The sequence below is a fragment of the Clinocottus analis genome, unplaced genomic scaffold (genome assembly GCF_023055335.1).
Source record: "Clinocottus analis isolate CAN_PGR_092001 unplaced genomic scaffold, fCliAna1.0.p SCAF_13, whole genome shotgun sequence".
Taxonomy (NCBI): domain Eukaryota; kingdom Metazoa; phylum Chordata; class Actinopteri; order Perciformes; family Cottidae; genus Clinocottus; species Clinocottus analis.
This window is the reverse complement of record NW_027175854.1, coordinates 3,450,240-3,477,229: the sequence shown is the minus strand read 5'-3', so window position 1 is coordinate 3,477,229 and position 26,990 is coordinate 3,450,240. Positions and strand designations below refer to the sequence as shown.

The 26,990-nt window shown below is 40.9% G+C and overlaps 4 protein-coding genes across 4 annotated transcripts; 3 read left to right on the top strand and 1 right to left on the bottom strand.

Annotated features, from left to right (window-relative positions):
* The first annotated feature begins 959 nt into the window (after positions 1-959).
* On the top strand, positions 960-2,771 carry LOC137783929 (heat shock protein beta-1-like). Its single transcript, XM_068574282.1, has 3 exons — positions 960-1,640; positions 1,740-1,803; positions 1,922-2,771. Exons 1-3 carry the CDS (start codon positions 1,256-1,258, stop codon positions 2,079-2,081), a joined length of 609 nt encoding a protein of 202 aa, XP_068430383.1. The 5' UTR covers positions 960-1,255; the 3' UTR covers positions 2,082-2,771.
* A 2,109-nt stretch (positions 2,772-4,880) lies between these two features.
* taok3b (TAO kinase 3b) lies at positions 4,881-13,238 on the top strand. Its single transcript, XM_068574789.1, has 9 exons — positions 4,881-5,154; positions 5,298-5,605; positions 6,589-6,825; positions 6,931-7,059; positions 7,154-7,357; positions 8,316-8,555; positions 9,144-9,356; positions 9,625-9,807; positions 10,784-13,238. The coding sequence occupies exons 3-9, from the start codon at positions 6,640-6,642 to the stop codon at positions 10,943-10,945; spliced, it is 1,317 nt and encodes a 438-aa protein (XP_068430890.1). The 5' UTR covers positions 4,881-5,154; positions 5,298-5,605; positions 6,589-6,639; the 3' UTR covers positions 10,946-13,238.
* Positions 13,239-14,913: 1,675 nt separating this feature from the next.
* m17 (IL-6 subfamily cytokine M17) lies at positions 14,914-16,262 on the top strand. Its single transcript, XM_068574784.1, has 3 exons — positions 14,914-14,968; positions 15,405-15,553; positions 15,713-16,262. The coding sequence occupies exons 1-3, from the start codon at positions 14,914-14,916 to the stop codon at positions 16,172-16,174; spliced, it is 666 nt and encodes a 221-aa protein (XP_068430885.1). The 3' UTR covers positions 16,175-16,262.
* A 1,828-nt stretch (positions 16,263-18,090) lies between these two features.
* On the bottom strand, positions 18,091-21,528 carry tescb (tescalcin b). Its single transcript, XM_068574401.1, has 8 exons — positions 21,418-21,528; positions 20,683-20,752; positions 20,360-20,440; positions 20,098-20,237; positions 19,937-19,998; positions 19,550-19,657; positions 19,423-19,470; positions 18,091-19,221 (listed from the first exon to the last, which is right to left on the bottom strand). Exons 1-8 carry the CDS (start codon positions 21,479-21,481, stop codon positions 19,144-19,146), a joined length of 651 nt encoding a protein of 216 aa, XP_068430502.1. The 5' UTR covers positions 21,482-21,528; the 3' UTR covers positions 18,091-19,143.
* Positions 21,529-26,990: the final 5,462 nt, after the last annotated feature.

Here is a 26,990-nt window from a genome sequence, read left to right as displayed (position 1 = left end):
ATTATATTTGTGGTCTAAATCAATAACATTGGTCCATTAATCCCAGTTAGGACTATAAAAACACTTGGATGATATTTCTTAGCTGACTTTTAGATTTTCCTGTAACTTCAATACTGACACTAATCACTTCTTCGTTGGTGCATATGGAGTTGAATTATCTTTTCTGCCTGTATGTTGCAGATTACAATTTGACTTACACAATATAACAAATAAAATATGACACATTGTTATCCATCAAACTCCAGCATTGCACTCTGACAAACACTTTTAGAGATATCTCGCTTTATATGTTTACAAGTTGCTAACAATTGTTTTCTACCAATGGGATTATGTATTTACTTACTCCGGCTTCTTTGTGACACTATATCTATGTATGATCATTATTGACGTTGTTAAACACTGTTAAATACTTTGGACTGATGCTTTGGAAGAGTGCAGATGGGAGGCAACAGATATTGCCCCATTAATAAATACCATTCCTCTCTGATGACTTGATTTATTCCTCTGAAGCTCAGTTCATTATTTACATAACACAACACCCATGAAGACTTAGCTCACTATGCAAAATGCCTCACCAGCACTCGACTGCGTCAATGCCTCTGTCCATCACTTTGCCCTGAATGTAAACGCAATTGTATCATTGAATTGTGCCCTCCATACTCGTCACATGATTATGTTTGTTACGGCTTGAGCTTTTCCCCTCGAATCTTGTGTTGACAAAGTGGAAGTAACCCAGTTGTTTACCGTGCGACTCTGCTTGTACGTGCTGTTCCCTCACATAACACAAGGCTGTGACTTCTATGGACAAAGAGCACCAGTATGTGACAAGACTGCAGAGGCCACGGCTGAATAAACTGTCTGCTTGCTGCTTCCAGAGTCATTCAGCAACAACTTGCCACAGACACTCCAGAGATATAAATAAAGAATAGTTAGCATTATCCTCTCCAGGTCCCGAGGCAACGGAGGAGTAACGCTCCAGCCCATGACATACCGAGGCATTCTCATCGCTTAGATCACCACTGATACTAGACACGTGTTAGAATGAATCCGCTGGGTATATATGTGTGTGAGTCGAGCATTACAGATGCCAAAGCAGCTCTTTCCTCAGACCTCCAGCTTTCAGTTGAGAACAGAAACACAGCTGCCCATTGTTTAGTGTCCAGGTCATCCATCTGGACTTGTTTGTTTGGGTGGAGCGAAAGGCTTTTGCAGTTTCAACAGCCGTCTCCTTCTGTCGGATCTTATTTTTTAGGAAATGGGGGAACAAAATAAAATATTATCCCGTCCCATTTTCCGCCGAGATGTGACATGGGATCCTTTTCCGAACTGGACGCAGCCGAGTCGAATATTTACGCAGGACTTTGGCATCCCTTCTTTCCTGGACCCCAGTGACCTGGACTGGATAGACTGGTCCAAGAAGAGACTGGCTAATTTCTCCTGGCCCGGCTACGCACAGACTCCTCTTCTGCCTCCATTCAGTGGTCATGCGGCGTCAAACCAAAAGGGTCCGAGACAACTAGCAAGTGGAGTGACAGAGATCCAAACAGGGCAGGACAGCTGGAAGATCAACCTGGACGTCAACCACTTCTCGCCTGAGGAAATTACAATCACGACCAAGGAGGGCTATTTGCAAATATCAGGTACCCTGCATATGATTCTCTGATTTCCCACAAGCAGTTTTTTTTAGATATGACAGTAAAGGATATCGGTGCCTGATCTTTAACATGTTTGCCTTGAAGGAAATCATGAAGAAAGGCAGGATGAGCATGGATCTGTTTCGAGATGCTTCACCCGGAAATACAAGTAAGTTGTCTCTGAACATTTAGAAAAAGCATCTTCCTGTGGCTCAATATGATAACTAAGTATAGCAACATATATATGATCAAGAGTTGAGCATAAACCTTCTTCTCTTCTCTTCAAGGCTGCCAAAGGGGGTGGACTCGCAACACATCAGCTCTTCGCTGTCCGGTGATGGACTCCTGTCCGTCGAGGCCCCCGCTCCGGGGACATCCACCAGCAACCCACCCAATGAGATCGTGATACCAGTTCAGATCAAACAGAAGCAGGACGGTGAAAAGTGAAACCAGTAAGCAAGAATTTGAAACTACAGTCAATTTGAAATTTGCCCGAGTTGTGTACAGCAACGTTTGTAGCACCGGCATTAAAAAGAAACGACTAAACTGTTGTGGTGTTTTCCTGCTATAAAATACTGACATTGTAATGTTAACAGTCAATATTGTGTCACAATTACATTTGGTTTCACAATCAAATGCACACTCATCAAAATAATACAGAATCAAAACCGAAAATAAGGAATTATTTTCGCTTGTCATCGCTGATAAATGGATTAGCATGACCGTGTATTCCTGACAACACACCATCATGTTTTCATGCTCTTCTAATAATTTTTAAAAAAATACAAGCTAGCAGCTGTAGTTGTGACCTTACATGACCTGAGGGACTGTGGAGATGATGGCTGACAATACTGGCCAATAATGGACAGTGGACATGGACTATTTATATCCAGACAGCTAATTTACTTTATAACAAAATGTTTGTACGTCAAGTTGTGTGTGACATGGCAAGATAATTCTTACTAAATAATTAATTTGTTTGGATTTGATTTTGCTTGTGAAGAAGAGAAACACTGTAAAAGCTGTCGTGTGGATTGATTTTGTGTGTCTGTCCTGAAAGTTGTGCGTTGATGTATTGACTAACCAGCCGAATGAAGCTGGCCACAAATGTATGAAACAGCTTCTGCCATATAAATAATAAAAATGAAGTTGATACTTTAGTGTCTTCACTAGTGATGTGTTTGTTATTAGATTATAGTATTCAAAGAAACCAGTTTAACATGTATTGATTATTCATCCATTGCTCTATTTCTTATGGCTTTCTATAAAATTATCAAATGGTCCACAAGAGGGCGCTAACGTGCAATTTAGTGTAATATTTTGACACTGTCCAGTTTTCTCTTTGAGAGATGGTTTTGACTTTAGTAGATTTTATTTATCAAGGTAGACATTCATCAAATTGCTCACAAAGACTATATCCTCCAAATTAAATGTTTTAGGTTTATTTCACCAAATCAATTCATTTTAAATTGACTGGAGTCCATTGTGGTCTTCTAAAAGCCATGTGATGCCAAACTAAAAAAACAAATACACAGCAGCCTAAAGCTGGATGAAATAAAGGTGTTTGTGACATCCGCTTCACTTCTGCGAGTGCATTAAAGGCTGCGATGTTCAAGAGTAGAAGTCAGGGGCCGATCTGATGAAGGCCAGTCAACAGGAAACAGCGACATCTATTGTTTGAACGAGGTATCACATTCTATTTCTACTGAGTCAAAACATGGAGAAGAGTGGTAGTCCTCTCACTTTTTTTGTGTATTTAGAAAAGTAAAATACTATGAGATGGAGGTTGGATGTTAATCTGTGAGAACATTTGTCTTTCATATTTAATATCACCAAAGATAAATGCATCTTCAAACTGATGCTGTACAGAGAAAATGTGCAGATTCTTTAAGTGATGTTACGAAATAACATTTTCACAGTTTTGAGGTTTACTGTGTTAAGTTTCCTTTTACATCTTGATTCTTTCCTTGTGTAATTCAAGCATGCAGTGGTGAAATGTCCCTGCTCTTGCTTTGATTTAGTTCTCGATCAAGACCGAAGCCATCAGGGTGGGAAAACAATCACTGAAGATTGATTTGGGATTAACGTTTTTGCAAATCAAAAGTTATTGTTCCTTCTTTCATTCCAGGCCTGTTCCCACATGAAGGTTAAGAGGCCAGCTTTGAATATTGTGTTAACAAACATTAAACGGAAAGCCTTTAAGTGAAAGTGTTAAAAGATGTAACTTGTTGCTTAAATATCATACAGTATAACATACATTCAAGAGGAACAAGCGTAAAGCTAATGCTCACACACTCACCATCAGACACGGGTGCAAATAGTAGTCAGACTTACAGCAGCACAAACTAGCAGGCAAACATTTCTGAAGAAATTGTTCGATTTTATCGAGGTCTCACAAGACTTTAGGTTGTGTTTGGATAAGTTGCTCCAGTCAACCTGAACCCTCAACCTGTCACGAGCGGGTTGTTCAGTGGCTGCTCAGGTGTTCCAGGTGGTTTCTCGGAGGTTGGCAGATGAGATGGTTTCCATTGTAATCCCAGGTGGCACCGAGAGTTTTCTGCGATGTACTTTGTGTTTGCAGTCGCAGAGGAAGTCGTGCTAGCGGCAGCAACGGTGACGCTTGTGACAAATCGAGGTATATTCAGCACCTTGGAGAGAGACACATCCCATAAATGTTCATCGCTGTCGCCCTCCAGCGGCCACACAAAGTAACAACAGGAGGAATATACTAGTGCCAAGTATACAAATATTTGTCTCTTTGCTTTTTTACTTCACCAAAAATGTAAGTAATGTTTAGTACATGAATGAAAATATGGGTTTCACTGGTGAAAATAAAGAGTAGCGTTAAAAAAACATTGTTCTTCTCAACAACAAAAAAGTATCGTATAAGAAGCTAGCATTTGTTTGTGAGCCTCTTCCACCCATACAATGAACTCTTCACAGGATGGTATTATACCACATGTATGTTCTTACATATTATGATACTGAGGAATTTAAAAACATATGTGGATTTTGTGAAAATGTACAATAATAATAGAAAAATTATGCAATAAAAAAGCACATACTGAATTAAATTTAAGCTATCCATACAAGTGAACATGTGGCTCACCACATTGGTTTTAATTCCAACATAATCTTGTGATAGAGCCTGCTGTGAAACAACTTTGGGCTTGTTGGCTGTAGTATTGCGGTGTCTCTTTAAAGGAAGGGGGAGTGTATAGAGGGACAGAGGAAAGAGATGAATAGAAGGCACCAGAACCACCTACCATGACCAAGTGCGCTGTAAATGTAGGACAGAAATTCGAGTGGAATACAAACGGATCATCAAGCGACATATTCGAGGGAAAACCATGTTTGGATGTGCCTTATCTGATTCAAATCTTTTTAAATATGCTACCACATGCGATCACTGGAACACAGGAAAAGTATTTTTCCTCCCAAACATTTCTTGCATTTTGAAACGGAAAAGAAGAGTGGCAGTAAAATACATCCCTGTGCTATCTTTCTCCGAGTATCAATGGTAGGCATTGCATAATTCAACCTTATCCACCGGAGCCATTTGGTTCCTCCTCTTTGAGGAGCGAGGGACGCCAGAACTACATCCAGTAGCTGCCTTCTCGGTGCTGCCTGCAATTGTTTTAGCAATGCCCTTTTCTCTCGTAGGAAGAACTTGCAGACAGTAGCGGGGGAACAAGCAGGGGAAGGATGCATTTAAAGCTGGATGTGTGCTGCATTCAGGGAGATTCGGCAATAATAGCAGCTCTAGCAGAAACAGCGAGTGCGGAGGGCCTGGGAAGCACCCAGCCCCACTATCTCCTCCTTTTCCTCCCCCCCTGCAGGACCATGCTTGCGTGAGGGATGAGGCTGTGCACAGGGACACCAGGCCAGAGCTGCGGCCTACTTCTCACAAGAGCCGGTCTCTCGACTGCAAGATCTGTGAACACATTGGCACCATCAAATCAGCATCTTTGGTACGCAGCGCTCCCTCTCTCTCTCTCTCTCTCTCTCTCTCTCTCTCTCTCTCTCTCTCTCTCTCTCTCTCTCTCTCTCTCTCTCTCTCTCTCTCTCTCTCTCTCTCTCTCTCTCTGTCTCTCTCTCTCTCTCCTTCGTTTGCATGAGAAGAAGAAGAAGAAGAAAAAAAACCCGCTGGTGCTCGCGCTTGTGTGTGTGTTAGTGCGTGTGTGCGTGCAGGCGGCGGGAGGTGAGGACGGGAGGAAGGAGGGAGGGAAGGAGGGAGGGAGGGAGGGGTGTCTGTGTTCTCAGCTGTACATCTGTAGTCATGGCAACCAGATCCTGTTAATGGATGTCATTTTTTTTCTCCTCCATCCTCAGCTTCCCTCTCTGCCTCTGCTTTTATGTATGTGCATTGCATTTATATGTATTCCATATACATCTCTGCCCTAATGCCTGCCGCCAGTGAGATTCAGTTTTGGTCAGATTGGTGCATTTCCACATCTTCTCTCATGCCTGTCTTAAATAGTCAATACACAGAACGGTCTTGAGCCTAACAGTGGTGTTATACATTATACATATTACATTTGGAGCTTTGATGATTGATGTATTCCTTCATGTTGCTTTCTAGTATTAAGAGTATTCTCTAATCAAGAGTGTGGATGGGCTTAAACAGCAAAGCCTCCTTGATGAACTTCACCTCTTTTGTTCAACACTGATGCTGAAAGACTTGATACTGTCGCCCCTAAAGGCTTGTCAGATATCTGTATCAACCCTCGTTCACTTCTTGGGTTTTTGTGGATGTGCAGCAGTCTGCAAACTGTTTACTTTCCAGTTTGCAGACTTGTTGTTTGCACTATGCTGTGTGTGGTCTGTTTGTAGGCCATAGCCTCTGACACACCAGCTGTCTGTCTTCCTTTATCCCTCCCGATTTCTCCACGGCAGTTGCTTCTCTCTATCTGCTCCGTTTCGTTTACTTCCTGCTTCCTGCGTTTCCTCGTAGGTCATCAGGTAGATCCAGGAGCATGAGCAGGACTTTGAGCTGCGGGAGCAGATGTCTGGGTATAAGCGCATGCGGCGGCAGCACCAGAAGCAGCTGATCGCCCTGGAGAACAGGCTAAAGGCCGAGATGGATGAGCATCGGCTCCGGTTGCAGAAAGAATTAGAGACACATGCCAACAACACTTACATTGAGCTGGAAAGACTGGCCAAACGCCACTCTGCTCAAACAGACAAAGAGGTAACACCAATGAATGATGAGCAAACGTGTGTCTGTCCGGGCATTTCTGGGAGTTAAGAGATCATGAAAGGGTGTGAATTCAAACATCTGAATGTCTGTTCACAGATGAAGTCAGTTGCAGCTGAAGAGAGGAGGATCCAGCAACAGATTGTTGCTCAGCAAAAAAGAGAGCTGACTACTTTCTTAGAGAATCAGAAAAAGGAGTACAGGCTTTGCAAAGACAAGATCAAAGAAGTAAATATCACCAACAAATACAATGCAAAGTGTATTCATCCCATGCGCTATGTCTTCTCAACAGGAAACACACTTTCTTGTGTCTGTGTCACAGGAGATGAGCGAAGACCCTGAAACACCCAAGGAGGAGAAGCAGGAGCGTCTGTCCAGGCACAAAGAAACAATACAGCGCTCTCAGGCGGAGGAGGAGGCTCATCTGTTGGCCCAGCAGAGGCTGGTCTACGACCGGAGCTGCAGGGCTCTCAAACGCCGGAGTCTGGTCAGGAAGCAGGAGTTTGAACAGGAGCAACTGAGAGAGGTAATGTGATCTACTGACATCACATGAGAGAAGGTGTAATCTGTAATCTGTAAATATCGCGCTTCTGGATATGGCTATTGGTGTTGTCAGAAGCTGTTTGGACACAGAAGTAATTTGCGAAATAATCGCTGTCGATTAAATCAATAGCAGATTCCCCAGAAAAAATACTTTCTTTATGGACGAGGTTTCATTGATTAAAATGCACGGGATAAGGCTACAGCTAATTATTTTCATTATGAATGAATTGTTCGATTGCTTATGCACCCTAAAGTACTTCTTCAAACTACTTTAATCAACTTTCCAAAAATCTAATGGTAGTCAATGAACATTTTTATGACAACCTGAAACTTTAAAAGGACATTTCCACAGTGGGAAACAGTGTTAACAAGGCGGTGAACATTGGCCTTTAGAGCAACCCACATTATGCAGAACAAAGGGCTCATTCCCGTCCTTCATCCTCCGTTTTGACTTTAGAAATTGTATTTCTAAAGTCAAGTTTTTGTTGACACCATTTCCTAATTGAACTGATCAAAAGACGAGCTTCAGTCTGGGTGACGACTACACAATTTATTTGGGGAAACCCTGAAATTGTTTCTTATTTGAAGTTGTATCAAAGCAGACACTACTTCTATGAAAATAAACATCAGCAGAAAGACGCAAAAAAGATCAGGACATAAGCTGAATGTGACTCATGGGTCGCGTGGTCGTCCTGCGACCGCGAGGTTCACGGTTCGATCCCCGGCCTCCCCATAGTTTGCATGTCGAAGTGCCCTTGAGCAAGACACTGAACCCCAAGTTGCTCCCCTGGCACTTCACTCACCCACTGCTCCTAAACTGCTAAGGATGGGTTTAAACGCAGAGACCAAATTGCATGTATGTATGTAAAAATATGTAATATGACAAACGTAATGAAGTTCAAGGATTAAAAAACAACTTTAAATCCAACTCGTTGCCCCAGGAGCTGAACAAGAAGAGGACCCAGAAGGAGATGGAACATGCCTTGATGATCCGGCAGGACGAGTCCACCCAGGACATGGAGCGCAGGCAGCTGCAGATGCTGCAGAAGCTGCGTATCGAGCTCATGCGGCTGCAGCACCAGACAGAGCTGGAGAACCAGGAGGAGTACAACGGCCGGCGGCAGAGAGAACTACACAGGAAACACACTCTGGAGCAGCGGCAGCAGCCCAGAAACCTCAAGGTGCCTGAGACGTTCTCTTTCCAGCTGTGGGGTCATTTAGAGAGGTGACAACGTTAGGAGGTTGTAAAAGTTAGTTTCTAAAAGGGACGAGACAGAAAGATTACATCATGGGTTTGATATGAAAGCTCTGAGGGTAATTCACATCGGTCCCATCGAGTATTCTGCACTTTTGACCTTTGATTTTCTTAAAATGTAACTTTCTTTTTTCTAAATTGCCGATCGGAAATATGTGGAAAAAACATTAGAATGTTTCCATTTGTTTATGTTTTAGCTACGGATTTGAGAAGTGAAAGCTCACTTATTTCACGCAAACTGAAACGTTCATTGACATTGCAACAAATACATATATCCATCAAAATATTATTAACATGACATTAGTAAGTAGAAGAAATTAAATGCATGCAATTTGTTAGGTTGTCTGTCAAATTAGGAGCGATTTTGCAACAGAGTCATTTAGCCAACTGTTGACTGTTTATTATTTTTAATGTCAGTTGGCTAAATGACTCAACTAGAATTATTTTGCAGCAATGTTAAAGTGCAAATCAACCAGTAACAACCATTACCTCTTTCTCTTCCAACCCTCTGCAGATGCTGGAGATGCAGATCAAGAAACAGTTCCAGGACACGTGCAAAGTGCAGAACAAGCAGTACAAAGCTCTAAGGAACCATCAGCTGGAGGTCTCTCCCAAAGGCGACCACAAGATCATCCTGAAGAGCCTGAAAGAGGAGCAGACACGCAAGCTGGCCATACTGGCGGAGCAGTACGAGCAGAGCATCAACGAGATGATGGCCTCACAAGCGGTACGAGGATCCTGAAGCATCTTGTCATGAATAGCAGACGTGGGCCTCGTTCATCATTTGTATGTTGTATATATTTATCTGTACAAGACATTTGCTCTTCACTTCAGACTACGGTCGCAACTTTGTGCTTCGACTATTTACAACCTCATCGCACACATTGGATTCTTTAGAGCGCTGACATTGTTGTCCTGCTGTTTGATAAACACGGCCCAACCCATGCGTGTCCTCAATGCGTTTCGTAACCACCTCTGTCTCGCTGGGTCTCTAGATGCGACTCGACGCAGAGCAGGAAACGGAGTGCCAGGCCCTGAAGCAGCAGCTGAAGCAGGAGATGGAGCTCCTGGACGCCTACCAGAGAAAAACCCAGTCACAGATGGAGGCCCAACACGAGCGAGAGCAGCAGAAACTTGAGCAGAAGGTCTCCATCCGTAGAGCGCACCTTGAACAGAAGGTAGGTTTCAGATTGAAGCCGTTCTAAAAGACTTTGAATGAACGCAGCGTGACACCATTCTGTGTGAAGCAATGACCCTCCAGATAGATGAATGTCCGGAGAGACACCTGTTGAGCTCAGAAGCTTTGTTGGGATGTATTTCTACAAGTCATAGCACTCATAGTGACCACAAACACAAATGTGTGGAGGTGTTGAGTTTCCTGCATATGCTGGTTTGTAGTCTCTCTCAGGGCAAAGGGGTCAACAACAGGTCAAAAGTCTAACTTGTAACTTAACTTGTGCCATGACTGTACATTGGGTTTAGGGCTAAAGTTAGAGAGTTCAGATACATAAAGATGTTGAACTAGGTCATCATTAAACCTGCTTAGCATCAGCGAAAGTGAAACTAAATTTGGTCTAAGAGTGCTCATAGAGGAAAGTGTGTAGAAAGAGGTCCACTCGCGATCATTAGCCTGTTTGCTGTACTGTACAGTGATCAGCTCGGCTGGATGCTCATCAGATTTTTCCTTTTATCATGATGGCACTGCAACTGTTGATTCAATGTATTGTCAATTAGTTTGACACTCATGTTCTTGATTAATTGTTTAGACTATAAAATGTCTGGAAAATTGTAAAGAAACTTTTACAAATTGCTTGTTTTGTTCAACAAATGGTCCTAAAAACCCCTCCACAAGTTATTTTAATTTTACAATCACTTACTATGGGAGAAATAAATGCCTCACATTTGAGAGGCCACACAAGTAAATGTCTGGAAAATGTGTTCTCAAAAGACCTGAATGATCGCTAATAATACATGCAGATTAATGTAATGCTGATGAAGGAGGCCCTTATGAAAATGCTTGAGGAAACATCAATATCTATCCTAAATGTCCTGTCAATCCGGCTAATAACTGTGACGTCTCACTGTGAACATCTCTAGCAACACATGAGTTTGAGTCCATAACAAAATAACCAGCCTTTTGTGTTTCGATTACAGATTGAAGAGGAGCTGGCTGCACTTCAGAAGGAACGCACTGAAAGGATCAAGCACTTGTTGGAGCGTCAGGACAGAGAAATTAACACTTTTGGCACAGAAAGTAGAAGCCTCGGCTTTGGAAGCCTGGAATCTCTGGACTTCCCCAAAGAAGACAACAGATGAAAGTGGATTTATCTTCAGAGGACAACATATCCGTGCCCTTTTTTTGCGTCCACTTGACGGTTTGTCACGTCCACGGTGACAAAGCTGGATAACTTTTCTCTATTGCTTTTCTTCTCTCTTAGATATGGCATCTTTGAATTGAGGTGTTACGTGCAATGAGAACTTCTTTTGTGAAAGGGGGGAAAGTAAAACAAAAGAATCTACAACAAACATGTCAATAAAAATCAAACCTAGTCAGTGTAACTCAAAACGTGTGTGTTAAAAATAACAGACTCTTTCCTCCATGCCATTTCCTCCTTTTGGTATGAATTGAATAAATCAGGAAATTTTAGTAAAATTGGCACTTTGATATGTTCAAGTAGAAGCCCATCATGTTGGTATGATGCTTAATGTGTGTTACACGGAAGGACATTGTGGAATGTGAGCTGCGGACTCCCCCGCGGCGTTAAGCTGCTTTGTCTTTTTTTTATTGGTTTCATTTGATTTTGTTCGATATTATTTTATGCTCTGAATGTGAATATTACTGTATGGGGTCACTGGAAAAGTCAGAGTTTATTCATTTTTTGAATTTGCTTTTGGTCATACTTCCATATTGTGCTTATGCATACAGTATACTGTGGTCCCTCACTTTTCTAGGCAACAGTTCTTACCCTTTCTTTTATTTAATATTTAGGGTCAATTGGCATTAGCTTGATCAATCTGTTTATCTTATCACAATTCAAGATCCCACTTGGTAAAACTGCTTATTATTGCATGCACTTTAAGGACAAATTCAGGTTGTGAAGTGAAGCATGAATCTGTCAGAGATTTTAGCTGTTTGTAAATAAAAGCATTTTTTTTTTTTGTTTTGTTTTCAAGCCTATGGATACTGGACATAAGCGCCATATTTGATATGATAATTTCACAAATGCCTTTATTTAAGTTGTGCCTGATGATTTTAGTTCCGTGTTTGTTATATCTATATTTTATTTACTGAGGCCGGCACCATTTTGTTTTGGTTTCATCCAAACTTGTGAATCATTTAATGTTCACTAATCAAAGTTCTTGTAAAGGAAAATGGTGAGAATTGTGCTGTATAACTTTTGATATGAATATTTGTACATGAGAATATAGCTAGAACATACAGAGACACTGGTCTATTAATGATAACAGAGCTTAACGATACAGATTTTGCTTCGTTTTTGTTTTATGATATAGAGATATGGTCAGACAATAGCTCAATATATGCTATGTCAAATCACTAGACTCTCAGATTGTATAAATGCTGGTGGATGGAACAGACTTCTTTTAATATCAGGACCGAGATCTTTTAGGGATCAATGGTTTTACAAAAGCAAACACAACGTGTGAGTCCAGATTGCATTTGAGTAATTAGTGTCTAATGATCAGATTTACATATTTTTTGCCATGTTCATTATGGTCATTGAACAGGTTGCACAATGTTTCCATTAATCCTGAATGGAAAGATAATTGTTTGGTGCTTAATTTATAATACCACCTTTAGCCTTGTAGTTTTTTGTCTTGGAGAGACGATTGATTTTTACAAAATGTAAACGTGAAGCATTTTGAAACCCCCTCTGAGTCAAAACACTACTAAGTTTTTTAAACACTCATGACATATTTAGAGTACCCCATGCAGTGAAACCCTCTAAAAATGAAGTATATGTATGAAAAAATAAATACTATTTTATCACAGGTCAGTTTTTGAAACATTGTTTAATGTGGTGGTCTTGAATGCAACCCCGTTATGTTTGGCAGGTATTTCTTCCCCTGTTTTTCTTTTCTTTTTATTCCAGAGCCACAGCTTGTTAGTGTCGTGTTCCTCACAGGGCTGAGCGGTGGAAGACGCTCCCTGAATTAGCAAAAGTATTATAAATCGAGGAATATTATTATATTTCTGATGACAATAGAATTTAAATGCTCTTGTTTTACACGTAGGAACCCAAAACACTGAATTTGTTTGACCAGAGTGTGTTCTGAAGTTGAATGGCTCCTCCTGATTTTTCAGCTTTTTACATTTTCACAAACTTTCTGAAATTTGATGAAAACGTTTCTCATATGCAGTAAGGCCTTTTGTCTGGTCACATATATTAACGAAGCCTTGCAGACAAATGGTTCCATAAAAAAAAGTGCTATTGGGGTGCTTGGATAAGGTTTGCCTGAGCTTCAGAATGGTTATGAACCTTACAATTTGTGTGGATTTGAAGTTACTAGAAAGATGTATTTAGTTAGAATAAAGGGGACTTTCCTAAACAACCTTATTCACCATTTCCTGTGCAGTTCAAAGACAAAATAAAAGAGATTCTGTTGAAAAAACGAGTCTCAATCAACATCCTGCATTTATGACAACGCATTTCTCACTATGTGTGGTTGAATTTCCTTGTAATGCTCGCTTATTTTGATGAAGACCTTTTCACTTCTGCTTTTTTTGATGTGATATGACGGCTGCGGTTTACATTATGCCCAATGCTGTTTATTATTGTAATTTACTGTAAATCTACAAACACACATGCATGTAAAAGAGAAACTTGTGAAAACCAGAACCGTGAAATGGGAACAGGGGGTGAGAGGGAAGTTTCACTGCAGAGCGTGCAGTGTTTTCTAGTCTTTACTTCAAGGTAAACCTGCTTGATTTAGGGTGTTGATTGGGGGCTTTTTCAGCCATGGCTCAACTGTAACTCTTGGCAGGAATGCGACTGTAGTTCCCTTGAATTGTTGACATTTGCAGCACCATCTGCAGCCGTTGCCCACCTCACCACAACCCCTTTTTTTATCCCCAAGGGCAAGTGGAAAGCCCCGAGGACGGCAGTAGAGTGGTTAGCCTTTACCTGCTGTAGTGCTGACAGTGTTGTGGTGCGTCGAGTTCCCCCTGTCTTTTCTCAAGTAGTCAGTGGTTTTGAATTGTGCCATCTTGGGTGCACGTCTGAAAGCAAAGACGATATTATCATCAAAATAACGTGGGAATCATGTCAGCCCTTCATGAGCCAATTCTGTCCTGTGTGTTGACCTCGACTTAACCCTGCATCAGACGCAGCAGGCCAAACACATCATAGCGGGACTCCAAGCGGAAGTGATCATCATTTCTAGAAGTCAATGACGAAGATGAGATTAGACAATACAAGAAAAATCCAGTTTGTGTGATGTATTCGTATTTTACATAATCCTCCTGGTCCCTGGATGCAACAGCATCACATGTCACGGTGATATCATCCTCTTCTCACGCGAGCCAGACCTTCAGCAGCTTGAAATTGAGATGTGATGACACTGACATCTTGCCTACTTTAGCTACGCAGACACCTCCCTTTTACGCACTTGTAAAAGTTTCTGATTGAGAAATGCATTTCCTGTGACTTTGCCAGCTTCCTGCTTACATGACCCCAAGAAAATATCGCCGCAAAAAGACGGTGATGGTCTGAGGAGCAGTTTGAATGTTATGAAATAACTCTGCATCAAAATGAAAGGTGGAGAAAAACAGTAAATAAGAAAGATTTATCTCAGACTGCTTCACTGAAAATGATTTTCTTATGTGTCAAAGAGTATTGTGACCTCAGTCCTTAAGTTATTTTTATGCCTGACATGGTTTTCTAAATTCAGCAGAATAATGTTCTCCAGCAATTTAAATATATCACATTTCTAGTATTTTTTTCCAGGCGCAATAAAAAAGGAAGTGCCATTAAAAATAATCTGTGCTACACTGCATGGTCACTCATAATAATAATAATAATAATAATAACAATTAGACGACACCCCAACATGCCTACTCTGTGACCAGACATGTTGGGACGTGGCCCAAAAAGAAAATGCACAACAGAAAAAAAGGACATTCTGGGAAATGTGGTTGCCTCACAAAGTGCACGTCATTTCCTCCTGTGACAAATGTGTGGTTTCTGTCTTTAAAAAAAAAAGAAGTTTTAAAGGAGTGTGATTATGAGGAGTCTGTGCAATTCGCCTGTGATTCTGAGAGAAGAATGAATGGTCATGTAAAGAGTATGCGTTTTCAACAGTTTATGGAACCAGCAACAAGTAAGTTTCATTACATCTAATCTCCTATAAGCAGACAACACATACATTGTATGCTTCTTCTTGTGCAGGCTGTGGGTATGCTCAGTGGCTAAAGGCTGTTGTGAAACTGACTGAAGTGTGAGATTCAACGTAACTGCTTCACAGTTTTTGAACAGGGTGTAGTTTTCTTTTTTAAATGGAGTAAATTGTTTGTTTTAAATTAGCCAATATTTAAAGAGACTGGCAATGTTTGTTGGCCTCTAAAAAAAAACTTGAACTTCAGTAACATATAAAATGTCTGACCTGGTAATATAGCAGACTTCTGGTGTCCTTTTTCTTTCTTGCAGAATATTTTAAGTGATTGTAATCACTTCTGCCTTACACTTGTGGCTTGGAGATGAGGTTCCCCTCACTGGGATGTTGGATAACCTAAACTGACCAGTTCCTTTCTCCGCAGCGTTACTCTCTCTCCTGCTGGTGATGGCTGTTGATTCAACAAGAATCGTGGCAGCGAGCAGAAACCAGCAGTGTGGGAATTACCTGCAGCAGACTTTGAAGCTCACCAGACTCGTACAGAAGGAATCTGTCAACCTAATCAAAACATATGTAAGTAGAGACTTCAGAGTGCTGCATCTTATTCTGTTTTGTTGAATCCTCATCTGCTTGTTCGGTGCTCCGGCCTTGAACCTTCTTTTAAGACATAATACGCCTGCTATTCATGCTTCTCTTGAAGACGTAACTAATATCTGATCTTTTCTTTTGCAGAAAGCCTCTCAGGGAGAAATGTCAGAGCTCTTCTGCAAGGTGTCAGTTAACAACATCCCTGACCCCAACATCTCCGGCCTGGAGCCCTCTGAGAGGCTAGTGAGCATCTACACACATCTCCAGGACTTCTTCCCCCATTTCAGGCGGGTGTACGAGCAGCAGACGGACTTACAGTCACCCACGAGCCCGCTGCTGACCGAGCTCAGCCATGTCAGCGCGAACAGCAGGAACCTGGCGGCCCTCATAAACTTCTTCTATCAGAGCCTCTTCCCAAACCTGCCGATGCCAGAGCCGGCAGGAGGGCCGACAACACTACCCCCACCGCAGAACGTCTTCCAGCAGAAGGTCTACGGCTGTGTGGTCCTGAAGACCTACAAGGAGTTGCTGTCAAATGTTTCTCGAGAACTGAGGACTCTAAAAAGCAAAGTTTGCAGGAGGATACAAATAAACACACTCTTCTGAAGATGACCTAAGGCTGGCCTTAAGACAGTCAGTTTTCAACAGAATTAAAGACTTGAAAAGATAAGTGAGTATAAAGGTGGCTGGTACATCAGTGTAATGAGGCCTATTTATGGTATTTAATAATTATAATTTTATAATTTAACTATTATATTTATTTTCTTGTTTCCAATAAGAGGAATGCTGTAGAAAGATCAGGAGTGTGAAGGTATCGCTCAGCAAGTTATGTATATTGAATTTGTATTATATGTCATGTAAGGTTCTATTTCACTGTTGTATACTATTGTGAATATTAAAAGATATTTTGCAGCTGTACTTCTTTATGATCTTAGTCTTCATTTGTTATAGTAGTTGCATCAAACATGTACAACACAGCAACATGGGAATTCTGGAAAAAGGACTGAAAACTGATTTTCACGCTACATGCACACGTCTTCTTCTTTGCTGGACTCAATTTGAGAAACTATACATCTATTACTGCACTGAAGAATACATAAATACATAACACGGCGTGTTATTTGGGAAGGCAGGATCATGTGCAAAATAAGTCCATCAAGATGGCTTAAAAGAAAATCAGGAACCTGCTGAGACGCTGACTGTGTGATATCAGCTCAGAATGACGCATGTGTTTAACACAAGGCAGTATCAGATAGGAAAGATTTCATGAAACTGGCGGGCTGTCTGGCCAGTCACAAGGTGTGGGAGTGTGTGGGTCAGATAACTCGCCTCCTCATATAGATGGACACACAAGTGTGTGAAGGGTGGGACGGGGAAAACCGGAGAAGTTAAGAATTCTGCAGAAACCCCCTTTTTTTTTTTAAATAGATGAATAACAGACACTGCACACAAACCTTAAATACACACACACACACACACACACACACACACACACACACACACACACACACACACACACACATATATATATATATATATATATATATATATATATATATATATATATATATATATTATGAATACCACATATTTTAGTTGGAATGAAGTAATGCTTCTCTGAACTTTCCTCAGATCACAAGTTCTCAGGAAATGGAAGTAGATGGAGGATTCACTCTGGGTCATGAATCAAGTTCCCTGTTATAACTCTGCTTTATTTAAACACAGAGTTTACCTCAGGACAACAATCGTGCCTCAGTTATTTGAACTACCCACTTCATGCTTTTCAACGCCACACACCCCAGCAGCTATACAGCATTTGTGATATGCAAGCGCTTTAGACGAGTCACACGTCCTCCCTGTAAAACACTCTTGTTTCATAAAACCAGATAACAGACACACACCCCATCAGAACCGGACAGGCCTGGAGATTGAACCCAGGACCTGCAGTAGTGTCTGTAACAGATCCACCTGTCATCAATGTAAAGCACTTCACCGGTGAAGTGAGTGGACTTCTGCACAACTGCAATGCACTGTTTGCATTTTTTTTTTTAATTTTCCAAAGTCAAGCAAAAAAAAGATAGAAGTTGTTTTCTTTTGTAAGGTGATCGTGTTGAAACTAGATTAAAAACTAGTGGAGTCCACACACAATTCATATGCAGAGCCTATAAATGTAACATAATCTCTTTGCATAGGAGGCAAAACTGTTGAGTTACTAAAGTATTAAATTATAATGAGTCCACAGTATCTAACAAATGGGCGTTTGACTGACTAGAGTGCAGAGGGACCAAATTAGTTTGTAGTAATGTGATCCTAAAACTCCCATGTCGTCAGACTTGGACAGGATACTCGTACTTCCCCCACTTGAATCACATTAATATCAAAGTGAATGATACACAATGTGACTCTCTGCCAGTGGACACACGCATAGGCAATGAGAAATCTGAACCACCGTTTCATATATGTTGTATTTTATTGCAAAACATGGAGAGCTTTACAAAGTAAAAGCTTAAACGATACGACGACATAGAATGTAGAAGCAACACATCAAATATTTCAATTAATGTGCTGCTGCAAAACAATAACCAAGCATGTAGCATGAGTAAAAACACTGCATTAAACATCATTTTCATTATACGAAGTACTAGAAAAAACAACTATATGAAGAAAATATAAACATCATGATGAATCAGGTGCAGGTTTATTATCATTTACATGGTTTGACCTGTGGAGGGCAGCATACACCCACGACTGAATACATAGAAGCATGACGTGCGGACGGCTCTTTGGACATTATCTAGACCGACTATCACATGAAACTCACAGGAAATATTGAAAAAATAAGTGCTGGTTTACATTCAACAGAATCAAGAGGTATTGATAAAAGCTTTTTTAAATTACGTGTGACAGTAGTATGAGTAGTAAAAGAAGGACTGACTGATTCACCTCAGTCTTTCTTAAGAAGTGTCTCATCAGTCCTTCAGGACAGATAAGATGAAGCTTTTCAGCATTTAATCTTGCATGACAGCACTCCCATTTCCTTTTCATCAGAACTACACATCAGGAACTGAAGTCAGATCTGTTTAATCCGGTTTCATTGTGCAAATGTAGTGTGCAGAGCCTGCATCAATTGTCATTTGTGTAATATGAATAAAAGGCATCTCAAATGATTGTATTGCTAGTATTACAGCCATTTAGAGACATTTTTTATATATAAGATTTATATCCCTGATAATTAAACATTGATTTATGGCATTGACATTTGCAAAGGTTCTACAAGTATCAACATGTGCGTGCATCAAGTCTGCTACCGAAGACATGGATATCTGACTATTGCTGAGTCCAACTACAAACAGGCTGATTGTTATTTGACTGGTTATCTCATATTATTGCTCCACATCAAATAAGCTACTTATACTACATCCGCAATATACATGTTTTCATTTGCATAGTTATTCAAACATCGGTAAGGCATATTATGCAGTGCAAGCAACAAACTGGAAACCACAGATAGTGAAACCATAATCATGCGTCTTCAGAGTTTTCCCAGAATCCCTGCAGAGTTTAGTGTCCCAGCCTCACTTACACAAGGTTGTTGTGTCCATATTCAAAAAGCGAACGTTCATTCTCGATTCAATCTCAAAGCCATTGAGCAACTAAAAGAAGAAAAGAAAAGAGTTTTACATTGTTGGATTAAAATGTATATTGCTGATGACGTCACCATCCGTTAACGTGGAAAGGATGACTTTATATTTGCAAAAACTACTAAACCGTTCAAACTACGGTAATTAACCAAGACAGTATTTTTGTCAATCGTATATCAGATCGTGTATATCGTGTATATTCTGTGTACCAACCTTGAGGAAATGCTCAAATGTGATTCCCTCATAGAACTCATCAGGTTCCTGCGTGTGACAAAAATGTGACGTTACAGACAATGAATCAAACTTAATGTCATCTTGAGCGAGGCCACAGCTCACATACCATGTGACCCATCGAGATGCTGGCCACCTCCAACATGGCGGCATCAGCTATGCTTTTAGCCGTGTCCTTCTCCATTGCCTCGCTGAGAGATAGCAGCTCCTCCACCACCTGGACAGGCGCGAACAACAAGTTGAAATACAACTATATCACGGCAGTGGCTACAAGACGAAAATCCCTGATCGGAAAAAAAGGCTTGAGGGAAGGAGATGCTAGTAGATCACTTCCTTATACACAGAATCTGCATTTTCAATAACCTTGAGAAGTGTCAGCGAACAGTGGACACATGATGGACTCGTGTTGATGTCCTCAGACTGTGAGTGAGGTTGCTGTAATCTTCACGCGTGAAGAGTAAGAAGGTTTGTTCAACAGAAGTGAGCAGAGGCTTACGTGTCTGTACTCCTCCAAGGTTATCGTCCCGTCGTTGTCCGTGTCATGCATGTTGAATAAAACTGCGGGGAGGAAAAAATAAACACAGTAAATCAGTTTAACGGCCGCGTGTCATCGACAGATGATGCCGAGCATGTGATCACGTGATTTGAAGCCTCTACATCTCAGTTTGTCTCTCCTGACGCTCTCGCGCTGCTCCTCTGTCATGTGCAGCGTCGGGGGCCTGAAATGGGACATGATCACCAGAAACTCCTCGAAGCCGATCTCCTCCACGGTGCCCTCGCCATCCTGACGAAAGTTTCTAGAGAAATATAAAAGGAGCGACTGAGCGGACAGATGCGCTTCGGTTTTGACAAAAACAAGAGATTTGATCTCGCCCCATATTACAAGTTCAGGCCACTTTTCAACCCGTCGTCACTGTACCTTCTGTCAAAGAAAGCCCCGATGATTTGAGAACGGATGGGATTGCATTCAAGATTAGGGATTTTGCTGAAGTGTTCTCTCCTGTGGGTGGAAAGAGGATTTTAAGGAGTGGCATATTTAATACTAGCATCCTGGCTACATGCCATTATGTGCAGGTACAAAGCCTGTTAGGCAGGTTTACACTTTTCAAGGTTGTCGGTGACCTGCCATGCCAATGTGCTTGAAGAAATAGATGAGACGATAAGAAAACAAAAACCTGAAGGCTATATTGAGAAAAAAAAAGCAAATTCAACCACACGGTATTTGATTGAAATCATACATACAGCAGAGTGTCTTCGTTGTGGCTCAATTGCTTGAATCTTTTATGCAGGATTCCAATCTGCTCAAATGAAACTGAAAACAGAGAAGAGGAAACCTGTAGTTACTATCTTGTGCATACATAAACAGTGCCTCGAAATACAGGGAGACAGCAAACTCTCAACACTTCTGGCATCTAAAGTAAGAGTAGGTTTGTTGAGCATCTGATGGTAATAGCTCTTCATTCTTTTACATGTTTGAAGCTTTCAAGGCAGCATATTTGGATATTCATAGTCTATGTAAAACTTTGTGTTTTTCTGTGTATCACCTGCAACTCGGCCTCCACGCTCTTCCGCATGAGGCTGCATGTTAATTAAAGCAGCTGATGTTGCAGAGAGCATGCCTGTTCAAGGGTTTTGTCAACGCTGTCAATACAGTGTCTGCTCTATTATTAAATCAGCCTTCCTCTGTGGAGTTTCACTTCCATTAACTTACAATGTAAATTAGTAATGATGCTATTTCTGCACCACACAACCTGGCTTTCCTCGGATGTGTGTGTGTGTGTAATTATAGTATTACGTATAATCAATAACACGCAATACGTGAACGCTCGGGTTTCCCCTTTAAGATGAGACTTAAGATGTGAGGGAGACTGCATTCAAATCATATTTCCGGTGCAGTGCGCTCGTGTTTTCACACGTCTGACATGGCTGACGTCTTAATGAGCGCCAGTGCGAACAATAACAAGGATATATACTCACAGCCCGTCTTTTCCGCCAGATCAACGTACTCTGGGTGACCCGGTACGGACTGCAGGGCTCCCATATCCAAAGAAGACCTTCCGCCGGTCCGGTTTGAACGGGACCAGAGAAATGAACCGAAAGTGTTGTTATTGAAACGGAGCTGCGCGCATCAGGTTCTGCGTCCACTTCCTCCTGATGGTCGGTGCGACAGACCCGCAGCTCTCACTTCTTTCCACCCCCTCGAGCGCACGCAGGTCGCATCCTCTGCAGGCTACTTCCGTGAATACCGTCCTGATGACGACACACATTTAGGGACAACAGGCTACCGTTTGAATTATTGACACAGGCCCGTTTATTAATTCAGAGGCTGCAACCACTGTGTGTGTGTGTGTGTGTGTGTGTGTGTGTGTGTGTGTGTGTGTGTGTGTGTGTGTGTGTGTGTGTGTGTGTGTGTGTTTGTACTGTGGCAGCCAGGAGAGAGGGAGAGTGTGTACACACGGAGTTATCAGATATCAAAATACTAGGCTTCAGGGGCTGGAAGATGAGACATAGTGTTTCCAACTGCAAAGACACTTTATGTATTTGGATCATTTTGTTTTTAATGTATTGACATTAGTTGGTCTCACAATGGACTCTGGTCAGTCCATCCATGTTAACGCACCTGTTTGAACTCTTGTTTCGCTGCAACATTGTGTTCAATCAAAACACACACACAGATCCACAAAAGATTATTTAACAGTCTGGGCATTTAAAGGATTCTTCCAAAACTATAAAAACATGTCAAGCTGAACTGGAAATTATAATATTTTAGGATTTCAAGTGACTTTCAACAGAGACACACCATCAGTAAATCGGACCAGCAGAGGATACCTCCTGCCACCTTATGTCGATTAACTGACATATCACTTAACTAAGATAGTTTGTTTATGCTTTTTTTCCATGCTGAATGACTAATTTCCTCTAAACTAATGAGCGTGTATAAGGTAAAAACAATATTTAAGGTGACATTTGATCTGTCAATTAATTCAACTAATTAATTCGTCGACAGAATTGTATGACTGTTAGTCAAATAAGAATTTATTTGGTGACGGACAGCCCTAATTTTAATAGGTATGGTCACAGAATATTTATGTGTCCATGTAATATTTTGCTGAGCACTTCAAGGACTTTTTTTTTTTTTTAATCCATGTTGGCCTAAAAGGTGGGCCTCCGAGATATGATTTAAAGCTCTAACCAGCTACTAAATGGACCTTGAGGTGGAACCATTTTGTGAACAGTGGTTTCAATGTCAAGAATGAACCTTTGACTACGCACGTTTTAATATCAGCTCTTGACAAGTTGAAAGCCTAACGTAGAATACGTGTTGTATTTCAGGTGACTTTGGAAAAAGTGTTATTGTTATTGTGGCCTGACACATCCTTCAAACCACAGAAGACTCAGCAGGTTTTTCTGTTGAGAGACACAACATGTCAAGAGCCTCATTAACCACATGTCTTGCCCCAATGGTTCTCAAATGTCAGATATCAAACAAACATAACATACAAACCCTGTTACTTATGATCTTGAAGAGCTTTGTCAGTATTTGTGAACGGGTGAATCCAAAGTAGTTTTTTGTCCAAAACACTATCTGGTTTCCATAAATAAACACAGTTTGATGACTGTGGTCCTGGTTATGATTTTCAAACTTGGAAAAAAAACCTTTCCAGGCACATAACACAACAACTAATTACCATAACAAATGTGTTGTTAAAACTGCAGTACTGAAGAGCACCACATGGTGGTAGCATTTAGTCAACTGCGTAACTTAACACCAGTTTCTGTCTGGAAAGAGAGGTCAGTTTTCCCTTGTTCCAGTTTTGTTTTCATCAGGGGAGCAGTAAATTATGTATGGTGTGTGTGTGTGTGTGTGTGTGTGTGTGTGTGTGTGTGTGTGTGTGTGTGTGTGTGTGTGTGTGTGTTTAAGAGCCTTTATTTCAAACTGGGTTCACCCTCAGTCACTTCAGGGTTGCATCGATGGATTCTCTTTACATTAATTGCGTTGAATATTTTGTTTAGTCACACTCATTATTGGTATTCTTTACCAACAGATTATTTACAGTCATCTCTCTTTCACCGTCATTGTGTAGGTCTGTATTAAATTGCAAAAAGCTGATCCCACCGTGTCCCACTTTGCAGCTGTTTCCAAAGCTGTGGATCACCGCCGTCTGTAACTGCTGCATCCTCCAGAAATTGTTACTTTTTAAGTTTATTAATGAGCTTATAAACAGTCTACTAGGGAATCACAATGCCTCATTATGACACAATGCATGTATAAAATAAGGAGGAGTAATTGAGCAGCACCACATCTGGAGCTGGTTCCTATATTCTGAATACTTGTTACGATGCTACTTGGTTTATCAGAGTTTATCTCAAGATAAAATCCACAAACTTGTTGGAGATCTTTAAGATCTCTGTGCCAAATTGTCACTGTGATGAAACGCAAACTGTGTCTTAACACAACGTCTTGGCCACTGTGTTTTCTGGGATTAAACATCACTTCCTTTAGGAGTATGCAATACATGAGCACAATATAAACTTAAACAGAGTCTTATTTCTTTTAAACAGGGGCCCTCTACAAGACACGCATGACTTGGTTGATATCGAGCTTTGGTGATGGGGAAGTATAATTACAATCAATTCAAAATACAAGGTTGTTTTTTCAGAAGTTTCCCACTTTGTCAAATGAATGAATCCAGCCAAGCCTTGCACAATAAAACAACTATTAACATGTTTTAATGTGTTTAAACTCAAACAACCATGCAGTAGATTCCATGCACAAGGTCAAAGATCATATTCTTTATTTAGATTTGGTCTGTTTTGTTAAAACTATGTCACTTAAAACATGAGCAACCCATCAACTAAAAGTACTGACACGTAATTAAAAGGCTTTAAATATTAGTAGAGCCTCTGACAGCTGATGGAGTATCTTTACGATCAGAACGTGTTCCAATATTTTCCATTTGCAGGGAAATGTATGCATCTAGTACACAATCAATCTGGCCTGAAAAACTACAGCAATACGTTTCCTTTTCCTTATCAGTCTCTGCCCTTGAAATGTGATTTCCCTTCGAATTGTCTCCCTTGCACGTGTGTGTTGTTTTTGTGCGCGCGTTGTCACTATTACTGAGCGCTCTCTGTTGGATGGCTTGAAATTGATTTGCATGAAGAAAAGGGCGACGAAAAAAAACAAGGAGGTGTTGGTTATCTACGGAGACAAAAAGGGGCGGATAAGTGTGGCCAAGGAGAGAGGGCAGCATGGACCTGTTTTGCATGCACGAGGGCTTCTGTGGGAGAAGGAGTTGACAGGGCGCCGCAGTGCTGCCTCCAGCTCGCAGACAACAGCTGCTCAGAAAGAGGAGACGTCCTGAGGGTGCTGCGACACGTCTCGCTCTTTCTCCATCTCTCCTTTCACCTGTCTACCTCTTCCTTTCACCGAACAGACGTCCGCTAGACACGCGCCTTCTCCACATTCTTACACGTCTTTTTCTCAATGACACACACACACAAGCACACGCAGACGAACACACACACACACACACACACACAGAGGGATGCGATTCATAAGAAATTGGCATGCTGCCTGTGCTCAAACAAAACACTCAAAATAAACCAGGTGGATCTGAATTTTTGATGGAACCTGTTGTTCTGTTTATTTTGAAGGATGTTCATGAAGATTAATTATCAGGAGTTTAATGGAAATGAAATATTCTTCCTCTATTTTTCTGAGCTGCTGATGACAGGAATTCAAGCAGACAAGCCTTTGTATTAACATCAAAAGCCTATTTTCTTTTTTTTTTGCATTTGTGTAATTTGGTTACTTATGAATTTGATAGCTTTTGATCCATTTCCTCAAGCAAAGAATAGAAAACCAATTTCAGCTGAGTGATTGTATCCACATCCTGAGAACCACCCAACACAATATTAGTATATCTCACCACATCTTGTGTGAGAACGACGCCTTTATATCTCTGAAAATAGCATTCTGAGATTGTTTGATGTGACAGCTCACATAATTTATGACTGATGAAACCTTTTCCTTTCACGGACAAAAGCTCATTATAGAAATAATATTTGGCAACAAGTCCCTCTTTTTAGCATTCATATACATAAACATTTGGTAAATGGTTTACAACCACACTATGATGTAATAGTAAGACAATAAATTAATGTAAATGTCAATATAAGTCTTTCTGTGGGCACCTTTTAGTAGGGCCTGGTGCATGAACAGATAATGTAGGAGAATATATTAAAACACAGTTATGAAGTTATGTATGTATAACATATGAAATATCCTAATCGGATATTATATTTTGACATTTACTGTACATTAATAAGCACTTTAACATGTCCTTATAGCTGCATACAACAACATAATAGTGTGTTGTAAACCATGCATTGTTTATATACTACTTTACTGAATTAAAAGTAAAAGAAAGTGACGCATCAATCTGTGGTACATTTTAGTAGCTTCAGAGAAGCTTTAATTTCACATTAATATAAATAGATTCATATAAATGATTGCAAGACAGATTTATGAATGGTCATAAAGGCATGCTATAAATGAAAATAAATGGATCTGAAATAAGACTCAGAAGCCGGCTTTGTTTGAGTCCCATGAATTACTTTGCTAACTTTAGAGGTGACCCATTTTAAAATCCAAACATCCGGACATTGTGTTGAGAATACAGTGAGAGTTAATTACAGTACCTCATGAGAAGGATACCGTATAAAACAACAGTCTATGTGGCTAAAAAATCAAAAAAAAAATCATTTCACAAACAAAGACTTTGTGTGAATGACAATGACAACATTGTCATCGTTATCTTGTTACTCGGGGAGTTATTTCCCTACCTTCTATCAGGCTGCGGTTGAATTATAGCACATAAAAGGACATGACAGTGTGTCTTTTTACTTTTTGCCCTTGGTTTGTCAATATAAAAAAGGGAGAAGGGATTGCAGAGGCGTGGACGGGGCATGCTCTGATCCCCAGACAGAAAGAAATCAATTTCAGAGTACAAGCAATTCAGAGACAGCCAAAGACTAAACTAAGTTACTTTGTAAGACAGTAAGGTTGCAGAAAGGTCAGAGAAGTTTTAGAAATATAAAAGTCATTATTTCATGATCACGAAGACTTAATTAGGATTAAGAAGAAAAAAAAATTCATAAAAGCTATCTAGTTTCAAGTGATGGCAAAAAATGGTCTTTTCCCCGACAACTTGCTCCGGCTCCTCTGGGAGGGGAGGTGGGGGACCCTCAGCTCACCCCGAGCCAGACGGGACATTCAATCCCTCAAGTGTGTCCGGGGTCTGTTCTGGGGTGAGTTTCTCGGTTATTCTTGAGCCAGGCATTTTCACGAGGAGCCCGAGCCCCTTCAGCTGGCTCCTCACAGTGCCGAGGAGCAGTTGTTCAATCCCGAGGACTCATTGAACTCTCTTTTAACGGAGAGGGAGACCGGCCGCCCGGCAGAGAAACCCCAACGGCTCTGCAATCTCTTTCTTTCTGTCACCATCCACAGCTTGTCGGGCCTGATTCACAAAGTGAGTTTTACTTTG